This window comes from Ailuropoda melanoleuca, chromosome 4 (assembly GCF_002007445.2).
Source record: "Ailuropoda melanoleuca isolate Jingjing chromosome 4, ASM200744v2, whole genome shotgun sequence".
NCBI lineage: Eukaryota > Metazoa > Chordata > Mammalia > Carnivora > Ursidae > Ailuropoda > Ailuropoda melanoleuca.
The window spans coordinates 9,952,399-9,963,111 of NC_048221.1; the positions used below are offsets into that span (position 1 = coordinate 9,952,399).

Consider the following 10,713-nt stretch of genomic DNA (forward strand, 5'->3'; position numbering starts at 1 on the left):
TGGGGCCTGGCTGGAAACCCGGGGCCAGCGACTGTCTTTCCTCTCCGGGGCAGGCCGGGGCGGGGCGGGGCTCACTCGAGGTGCTCGCAGTAGTCCCAGTCGTGCTGCTCGTGCTTGCAGGCCAGGAAGTTGGGGAAGCTGTCGCGCTTGCACTTGAGCAGCCGGATGAGGTAGTGAGCGCAGTAGTCCCGCTGCTGCAGCACCAGCTGTGCGTCGCTCATCTGCTGCTGTGTGGCCACCATCTCTGCGGGGAGGGCGGGCTTGCTGGGCTCTAACTGTCAGAGCCCGTCCCCCACCCTCACACCTGCTTCCCAGGAGCCCCAGTGGGCGACGGGCAACTGGGAGCCACGCTTCCGGGGCGCCCCCACTGGGACGTGGCGCCTGGATGACGGCCACCCTCTGGCAGTGTCCTTTTCTACCTCAAGCCTACTGACAAGTTCTGGAAACAGGCAGAGTGACCTTCCTCTAGGGACTCAACCACCTCCATGTTAATACTTTGCTCAGGGCAAAGGTCAGTCCTAGCCTGACCCCCTCCCCCCACCAGGATCCTCTAAGTCTACTTTAACATATAAAAATTCTTCGGAAACTTTCTTTATCTCTAACCGCCCCCCCTCAAGATACGTGTTGGCAATCATCCCCCAAGCATGTGGCCCACCAATAGACATCTGAAGGGGCTCATGACTCAGGTTTTATTAGATGGTAACAAATGACCTTTTCCCAACAACAGCTAGCCCCCTCAAGGTCCTGGAAACCTTGCTTCCAGAACTCCTTAGAGAGTATCCCTAACCCCCTCCCAACTTGAGGGTATATAACGGGCCATTCCTCATGACCCTGGTGCAGCTCCTTCTGCCCACGGGTCCTGTGCCCGTGCTTTAATAAACCACCATTTTGCACCAAGGACGTCTCAAGAATTCTTTCTTGGTCGTCCGCTCCGGACTCCACCCCACTGAACCTGACCGATATCCCACAACTTCATCACATCTGTACTGGATCCTTGCCTCCCCTTCCCTGGGTCTTCCTCCCCCAGGCTCACTCTCCAGACAGCCCCACCCTACAGAGCCCACGCTCAGAAACCACTTTCTCCCAGGGCATCCCCCTGCTGGCCACAACCGCCTGACAGGCGTGCCGCCTGGGGCACCTGGATCCCTGCTCCACCCTGCCGGCCACCTCCACTTCCTCTGCCACAGGGCGGAGTAATGGTCCCCAGCTGCAGAGTCAAAGAATACGTGTGAAAGGCTTAGGCCCATGCCTCAGAGAGCTGAACTGGCTCCTAGTCCAGGTACCACGCCTGCCTGGCACATCTGATCGGGTGAATCAGCCTTTCGAGGCTGACTGGGGCTGTTAGGAACTGGACACCTAACCCAGCCTGCGCCCATCCGCTCTGCTCAGCCCAGGATGTGCGCCCAGGACCCAGCCGTCCTGCATCCGCCGCCCCTACTCCCCTCGACATCTTGGTCCCAGTTCCTTCCCATCAGCACCAAAAGGTGTCCACGGCAATCTTGCATCTTCCCCTGGTGCTCTGCTTCCCAGTCCAGGTCCTCATCCCCTGCCCCCCTGCGTTCTTCCAGCCCCCACACTCCACCCCAGCACTGCCCACCCATGGCTCTCACCAGGGCCTCCCGAGATGCCAGGACTCCACGCTTCCTTAACTTCTTGCCTGCTTCTTTCTCAAATGTTCTCTTCCCCACAGCTCCCTGGGGACCACTTTCTGGCCGCCCAAACTTTAGATGGTGGCTTCCAGTGGTTCTTGCTAGGAGCCCTCTGCTCATTCTTATCCGTGGGTTCGATCGCCACTCCACACTGGGTAAGCCCCAACTTGGTGCCCCCCCACCTCAACTGAGCCCCAGGCCAGCATATCCACCTGCAGCCTCGTGTTGGCTTCCGTGGCGCCACCAGCACCAGGGGCTCTGGCATCAGCCAGGATTTACACAGCACCTACTGGGTGCTAAGTGTTGGGAGATACAGCAGGGAACATGCCAGACAAGGGTGCCCGCCCTCGAAGGCAGACACAACAAACAGGTGGAACTAGGTTATCACAGAATGTCTGGCAACGCTCAGTATTAGAAAAATAAAGCAAGGGGGAGAGAGGCTGTGTTGGGGCGTGGGTCACAACTTTAGATGCAGGCATCCCTCAGAAAGGCATCTGAAGGTAAGGAAGTGAGTCACACCTGCGGGAAGAGCATTTCCAGTGGTGGGACAGCAGGTGCAAAGGCCTTGAGGTGAGGAGAGGTTCAGGATGCCCCAGGGATCTTGGCCCAAGCATTTGGCTGGAGCTAGATGCAGAGGCAAACTTGGCGGGGAGGTCAGGAACTCTGTTTTGGACCTGCTGAGTGGGAGATGCCCACGAGCCTGGAGCTGAGGGTCCACGCCCAGCTGGAGATAAAAAACTTGGGAGCATCACAAGGCACCTGAAACCAGGGGGTCAGCAGAGACCCCCAGGGACGGGTGGCAGTGAGTGGAGACAGAAGGCCCAAGCAGTGAGGCACGTCAACATTTACGAGACAGGGAGGAGGGGAGGAATCATGAGGGCGCATCAGTGAGGTGGGTGGGTGTGCGGGGGCCGGGGTGCCAGGTGATGAGGCGTTTCCAGGAAGTCGTAGCGATCAACTTGGATACCAACTGCAGCGGGTTAGTTAGACCTGAGAACTGACAACAGGGTCCAGGTATGCAGACAGAGTGGGGGTGGGCGGGAAGCTGGACAGGAACCCCTTCTGTGAAGTTGTGGGGAGACAGCTGGAGGGGATTTTGAAACGGTAGAAATAACTGTGTTTGCATGTTGATGGGAAAACCAATGTTGCACGAGAAGAAGGGCTGGGGCTCCCAATAGGCAAGGGGATGTGACAGGTGGCACAAAAGGGTTCTTCTGGAGGAGGGGCTTGGCTAGAGCAGGAGCAGATCGTCCGGATAACAGGAGAGAAGGCCAGGTCCCAGGGATGCAGGGAGCCCAGCTGAGCTCTTTTGGTTGCTTCTGTTTTCTTAATAAGAGGATGTGAGTGACTAGCTGAGGGAGGTGCTGGAGTCTGAGACAGAAGGTGCCGGACTGTCTAGGAAGGCACGAGAGTGAGCCAAGTGCCAGGGAAGGTAGCAGGAAAACCAGCAGCATGAAGGGTCAGTGAGGGGAGCCATGGGGAGAGCAGTCAGCCAGGCTGGGTGTTTCTCTCCTGTGATGTTTGGCTGCACAGGGACAGATGCCAAGCAGAGCCCAGTTTGTGCCCCGTTTTGGTTTAGCCAAGCAAGAAAGAGGAGCAGGGGCCTGTGCGATTACGGGCAAAGGTAAGGATTCACATGACAAGGAGGTGGAGGACTGATCGGACGCAGGTTCACGTGGGGCTGAAGGACCATCAGGATTTGGGACACTGGAGGAGTCCACCTCCTAACGTTCTCTCTGCACATCACCCCCTTAGCGTTCTCCCTGTCGCTGCACACCCAGCAGCCTGCACCTTTTGACAAAGCAAGTCTGGTCATGTCCCTCTGCTTAGAAGCACTGACTCTCCCCTCTCCCTGTATTTTATCCGGCCAACTCCTACTTATCTCTCTCAGAGCTCGCTTCCAGCCACCGCCTCCTGGAAGCCCCCCCGAGATATGCCTGGTTCCGCTGTCTTGCCCACAGGGCTGGAATTGCCTTTAGTCAGTGCCTGCTGTATGCGCGGTGCCCAACTTGAGACCTGGGCAGGCTGGCTCTCGATACGCTTGTGATATTACTACATAAAAAGAGCAACGAGCAGGACAGCATGTGAGGCATGAGGGGACCCCTACTGTGTTTTGTGTTTACCCCAAAGAGCAATGCTATCTGGATAGAGATACAGTGGGGACGTCCCTTCCGCGATACACCCTGCCCTGGCTCCCCACTGCCGCCAGGACTAAGCCCGGCTCCGGCCGCCTCTCAGCCCCAGACTGCCAGTCTTGCCCCCGGGCTTTTTGCTCCAACCCTGACTTCTGCTTGGGATGCCTCCACACTCAGGCAGGCTCACTCGTGTCCTCTGGACTCTTCTGGGCCGAAGACGGGGCTCAACCCAGACACAGCACTGGGAGCCCGAGCTCAACCCTGGGGACCCCGGGATTCCGTGGTTCGGACGTCCGCGTCCCACCCCCGCCGGCCGCGCCTGCGCACTGGGCCTCACCGCGCTCCTTGCGCCCCGGGAAGCCGTAGTCCGGGGGGAAGGTGGGCATCCGCTGGGGGTCGGGCTCCCCCGATGGATCGCTCACATAGCGTCGGGCCAGATGCGCCCCCATGGCTGCAGTCGCCGCAGAGTCCTGCAGCAGCCGGGGTCACCTCGCTCCTACCCGGAAGCACTACCCCTTTGCCAGCCACGGCTTCCGGGTCGCGCAGGCTGCTGCTGGGATCAGGGAGATGAACGACTCAGGAGGACTTCCGTTCTCTCTGGCTCCACCTGGCGGTCAGGAGGAGACGGCACAGGTGCAGCGCGTAGTCTCGGGGGATCCGGGGGAGACCCCAGAAAGGGGTCTTCCGCTTCTGGAAACCATCTGGGCGGGGGATGGAGATGAGGTCGGCCAGGGGCCTTTTCCTACCCTCTTTGGGCACAAATGAAAATTATTGTTATTATTATTTTTAAGATTTTATTTATTTGACAGAGAGACAGCGAAAGAGGGAACACAAGCGGGGGAGCGGGAGAGGGAGAAGCAGGCTCCCCCCGGAGCCGGGAGCAGTACCGGGGCTCCATGCCAGGACCCTGGGATCATGACCCCAGCATAAGGCAGACGCCTAAGGATTAAGCCACCCAGGCCCACCGAAAATTATTTTTCATAACATATTTCCAAAAAACCGTTTTTCTTTTAAAACGCTCGAATTTCAACTGAGTCGTTGAACACTACTCAAAAACGTAAGCTGGCTAATTGAACATAATAATAAAAAAATAAAATATTTGAATTTGTCTTAAAAAAAAAAGTCTTGCACGGTACTGATGATATAATTAGCGATCAAAAGTTTAAATACAGGGGCGCCTGGGTGGCTCAGTCGTTAGACGTCTGCCTTCGGCTCAGGGNAAACAAAAAAACAAAAAAACAAAACAAAAAAAAACCACAAAAAACCGTTTTTCTTTTAAAACGCTCGAATTTCAACTAATGAGTCGTTGAACACTACTCAAAAACGTAAGCTGGCTAATTGAACATAATAATAAAAAAATAAAATATTTGAATTTGTCTTAAAAAAAAAAGTCTTGCACGGTACTGATGATATAATTAGCGATCAAAAGTTTAAATACAGGGGCGCCTGGGTGGCTCAGTCGTTAGACGTCTGCCTTCGGCTCAGGGCGTGATCCTGGCGTTTTGAGGTCCAGCCCCACATCAGGCTCCTCCTCTGGGAGCCTGCTTCTTCCTTTCCCACGCCCCCTGCTTGTGTTCCCTCTCTCTCTGGCTGTCTCTCTCTCTGTGAAATAAATAAATAAGTAAAATCTTTAAAAAAAAGTTTAAATGCAATTATTCAAAATAAATATTTTAATTGATTAAATTTAATTTAAATAATCAAAGTTATTTATAAATAAAACTATTTAAAGCTGAAATATTTATTTATTTATTTATTTTAAAATATTTTATTTATTTATTTGTCAGAGAGAGAGAGAGAGAGCACAGTTGGGGGTGGGGGCAGCAGGCAGAGGGAGAAGCAGGCTCCCCGCTGAGCAGGGAGCCTGATGTGGGACTCCATCCCATGACCCTGGGATCGTGACCTGAGTGGAAGGCAGACGCTTAACTGACTGAGCCGCCCAGGCATCCCTTATTTTATTTTTAAAGATTTTATTTATTTATTTGAGAGAGAGAAAGAGAGCACAAGCAGGGGAAGGGGCAGAAGGAGAGGGAGAAGCAGACTCCCCGCCAAGGAGGGAGCCCTAGGTGGGGTTTGATCCCAAGAATTCTGGATCGTGACCAGAGCCGGAGGCAGATGCTTAACCAACGGAGCCACCCCTAAAGCTGAAATTTTAAACCCTTTTGAGTACTTTTGTAAAAATAAAATAAGATGGAGCTCTACTACTCTTCTAATTGCCACTGTAAAGAATTGGTATTACATTTCACACTTGTTACATTAAGGCTTACATATATGCAAATTTAAGAGTATAGTACATTGTCTAGTACCGCTAGATGCTTCTTGGCCTCAATATTCAACTGTAACAAATGGTGTGCTAATTTGTTACTCTCTGGAAACCTGCATGGGAACACAAAGAGAAGCCATTCAATGGGTGCTTGTCATAGTTGGGCGCACCTGTCAGAAAGGAAATTAGATCTTGTCATTCCTTGGCTAAAACCCTCCCCTGGCTCCGCATTTCATATAGAAAAAAACCTGGAGCCAGCCTGAAAATGTCTGACTCAGGAGGTATGGGGTAGGGCCCCAGAATCTGCATTTCTAACAAATTTCCAACTGATGGTCAGGTTGCTGGACTGGGGACCACCCTTGGGAGAATTGCTGAGCTAGATTTTCATGTGCTGACACGGAGAAGTGGCCACAAGATATTATTAGGTGGAAAAAACGCTCTATAGAGAATGGACCAATGGTGAATGAGACTTTCTTTACAGGGGTTACTTGGAACCTGACCCCAGACCATGACATAGATTTGTGATTCTTGTGCTCTTTCTGACTCCAGGGGGCAGCATTCACATTGTAGTCTTTCTGAATGGCACTCCTGGAATTGTGCAGTGCACAATCCGCACAGTTGTACCAGGCAGCCCTGCCTTGTTCTGGATGTCTCCCCTCCCCCTCCCTTTCTCTGTGCTTTAGCTGCTTACCCAGAAGTCAGAGCTGGGAGGAGACCCAGGGAGGCAAATTATGATCCCAGCTCATTGTCTCTGTACGACCTTGGGAAGCAATTTCCCCATTTCAGGAACGCAGTTTACTGATCTGTAAAATGGGATCAGTAGCACTAGTGCCATCTAACCTGAGATCCCCTTGGCTTATCTTAGTTATTGTTGGTTTCTCCTCTTGAACGTCAGCTCCATGGAGCAGGGAATTTTGTCTTCTTCACTGCTGTATTCTAGCACCTAGAATGGAGCTGGCACACAGTAAGTGCTTTGTAAGCACTTATCAAGTCAACAAATGAATAAATGGAGTGGTTTGGAGGAGTCAGGTGGTGGCTTGAAAAGTGCTCACTGCCTGGCATACAGTAGGTGCCCAATACATGCTTGTTATTATTACTCTTGTCCAGGTTGCATTCTCTGTAACTAGAAGGTTGAATAAAGAAGCCTCATTTAAAATGGAGCGGGGAGGCCAGCAGGGGGAGCTCTCAGGCCCTACCATCCCTCATGGGTTGCAGACCATACGGGAAAAGAGGTACCTTGCATTCCTGACCAGAGAACCGGGGCTTTACCAGCCCAGCAGGATGAAAGATTTTCTCCTTGGAAGCAACGGCCCAGACAGTGAGACACAGTCACAACTCAGCCACTGAGAAGTCACTACAGTTGGAACTCCCACTTCATTCCAGTGGACTTTTTGTTTGTAACAGCCCTCACTCAACTCCCTCTTTCCTTTTTAAAGGAGTGGTTTTCAATCTGGTTCTCTGGACTTGCCTACGGTTTGGCCACAGCCCGCTCGTCCAGGATTGCAGTTCTCTGCTGTTCCCAAACACACTCGTGTCGCTGGTAAAATAACTGGCTACTTTATTTTTCAGGTGAACAGAGGGCAACTGAGACAAGGGGTGACTCCTGGGACCAGTCATTTCAGTAGAGGCCGAAGGGGCCCAAGTCACGGATAGTGGCTCTGGGTGGGTGGGAGGATGTGGCCCATTTTGTCCCGAGGTCCCTGGACTCCGTTGCCTCGGTCTGGCCTGTCCGTACTCAGAGTTGGGACCTGCGGGAGATGACACTAGAGGGAGGGTAGTTTCAGGCAGCCTGTGCCGGGGTGGAAAAGGGGCTGGGCCTTGGTCACCTGGGCCTCTCAACCTTCCTGTTTTTTCTCTACCCGTCATTTGACAAGGAGACTTTCCAGGGTCCCCTGCCCACACCCCCCACGTACCCTGGTTCACTGCTCACAACTTCCCCACCCCTCCTTCCTCCTTCTCTCCCAGTCCTCTCTGGTCCCGTCTGGCCTGCCCCCAGGCAGGTGCTATGTTAACGTTTTGTGAGCACAACACCCTCGGAGGCCCAAGTGGGCCCCGGGGGCGGAGAAGGAAATTCTGGGCGGCATCTCCGCCTTGCCACGGTCTGCTGGATGGGAGATCGGAAGCTCTGGGTAATTCAGTTCAGGGGGAGGAGGAAAAACAAGGTCAGCGAGGCCTAGAAAGCCCCTGGGGAAGGCCTTAATCTGCCTGTGGGGCAGACAGGATGGTGCCTTTCATCCAGCCCGGGAGCTGTCCCGGGATGGCCGCTGCCTGTATTGAGGTGGCTGGTTCGTGTTGGAGGGATGAGTGAGCCTGGAGGGGCTTTGTCTTGTGGGTGGCCTTAGTCAGGGCGTGCCATGCCGGAGAGTCCCTCATTCATTCCACCAACACCCATTGGATACCTACTGTGTGCCGGTCAGTGGAGCTGAGCTGCTAATGGGGGGACGATAAGCAATGGGTGAGATAAAGAAGTGAGAAATATGGAATTTCAGATGGTGATAACTATTGAGGAGAATTAGAATGAATGGAGTATATGGGCCAGTTATTTTAGTAAGTCTGACGGAGAAGGGGACATTTCCTCTTTTTCGAACACACCAGGAGCTTGCTGTCCTCAGGGCCTTTGCACAGCCCGGAATGCTCTTCCTCCAGATATCCACATATTATTCGTGGGCTTCCTCCACCTCCTTCAGTCTATTTCTTTTTTCTTTTTTTAAAAGATTTTGTTTGTTTGAGAGAGAGAGGACATGAGAAAGACAGAGAGCGAGAGCGAGCGCACAAGCAGGATGGAGTAGCAGACTCCATGCTGAGCAGGGAGCCCGATGTAGGGCTCAATCCCAGGACCCCGGGATCATGACCTGAGCTGAAGGCAGATGCTTAACCAACTGAGTCACCCAGGCAACCCCCCCAATCTATTTTAATTGTCAGGCTTTTCCCTATCACCTTTTTCTTCTTTTTTAAAAAATTGAGATGTAAATGACCATGACATTATATTAGTTTCAGGGGCACCACATAATGATTCCACACATGTCTATATTGCAAAATGATCACCACAGTAAGTGTAGTTAACATCCATGCAGAGTTACAATTTTTGTGTGTGTGTGATGAGAATTTTGAAGATCTAGTCTCTGAACACAGAATTATTTCAGGGCATGAGGTGGACATGCATTCTGTAGCGCGTGTTATTGTTAATGCCTGTAATGTGAATTGTTCGGGGAGAACAGAAGGAGTGTCATGTCAGCCAAGCATGAGCTGTGACCACTTTGGAACTAATGGAGAGGTTACTTAACGACACATGGGAAAAGACATGTTTTTATGAGTGTTCCCTATTTGGCTAGTTGTGACCTGTGTTAGTGAAAGAATGTGTAGACAATTCTGTCACAAATGTAGAGAATTGTCTAGAAACACATGGAAAAAAAGATGCTTCTAAGAGTGTTACTTGAAACCAACAACAAAAGGACTCTTGGTAACTTTCAACTATACTCAATCACCTGCTTAAACATAAACACTTAGTGTCCTATGTTGCCTCCTTAGCACGACTTTGGCTGGACCCCCCCACATATCGATATGGTATGCTTTCACTTTCATTCAATTAAAAAAGCATATTTTTTTAGAGAGAGAGAGAGCACACACATGAGCGGGGGTGGAGGGGCAGAGGGCGAGGGAGAGAGAGAATATTAAGCAGACTCCACGCCCGTCAAGGACCCTGACACGAGGCTCGATCTCACAACCCTGAGATCATGACCTGAGCCGAAATCAAGAGTTGGAGCTCAACGGACTGAGCCACCCAGGTGCCCCCACTTAAAAATATTTTCAATTTTTGACTTCCTCTTTGACCTGTGGGTGTGATTTAACTTCCAAATACCTGTGGATTTTCCAGATATCATTCTGTGATTTCTAATTTAATTTGGTTCTGGTCTAAGAACATGCTTGGTAAGATTTCCATTCTGTGATCTTCCTTTTTATTGCAAGGGATTTTTAAAAAATTGTTCAGCCCTGTATTCCTGGTACCTAGAACACAGCTTAACACATAGTAGGTTGTCAATACATATCTGTCGAATGGATAAATGAACAACTGAACCCCCCCACTCCCCATTGGGCATATCAGACCTTGGCTCAGAGATGTTGTTCTACTCCCCTGAGGTCACACAGCAAGAATGGGGCAGAGCTGGGGTCCGTCTGGGCCCGTGGCCTTATGTTATCCCTAGTTGATGGGACTGGATTGCTCTACAGGTTCCTGAGCACTTACTGTGTGGCCAGTCCTGAAGGGTGGCCTTGACCGTGGCCATTACCCCCTCACAGTGAGACCATCCAGCCATCACTGCACTTGCTTGCCCTAGGCCCACTCACCTCAAGGGGCGCCCTTGATGGGCAGAGATGCGATCAGCCCACTTGGCTGGTGTTACCCCACCTCCATCCTCTCCCTCCCCTCTGACCCCGCTTATCCATCTGGAGCCTGATGGTCCTGTGCTCCTTCTTCTTCTTCTTTTTTTTTTTTAGATTTATTCATTTATTCGACAGAGATAGAGACAGCCAGCGAGAGAGGGAACACACGCAGGGGGAGTGGGAGAGGAAGAAGCAGGTTCCCAGCGGAGGAGCCCGATGCAGGGCTCGATCCCACCGGGATCACGCCCTGAGCTGAAGGCAGACGCTTAACCACTGCACCACCCAGGCG

At 52.0% G+C, this 10,713-nt stretch overlaps 1 protein-coding gene across 1 annotated transcript in view; it reads right to left on the bottom strand.

Moving 5' to 3' along the window:
- LOC117801866 (NADH dehydrogenase [ubiquinone] 1 beta subcomplex subunit 7-like) overlaps nt 1-4,313 on the bottom strand; it is a 6,026-nt gene extending 1,713 nt beyond the window's left edge. The window contains exons 1-2 of the mRNA XM_034657924.1: nt 4,122-4,313; nt 76-244 (exon numbers count right to left, since the gene is read on the bottom strand). Of these exons, the coding sequence (XP_034513815.1) occupies nt 76-244; nt 4,122-4,233 (281 nt within the window). The 5' untranslated portion in view covers nt 4,234-4,313. The remainder of the gene's footprint in view (nt 1-75; nt 245-4,121) is intronic.
- Nucleotides 4,314-10,713: the final 6,400 nt, after the last annotated feature.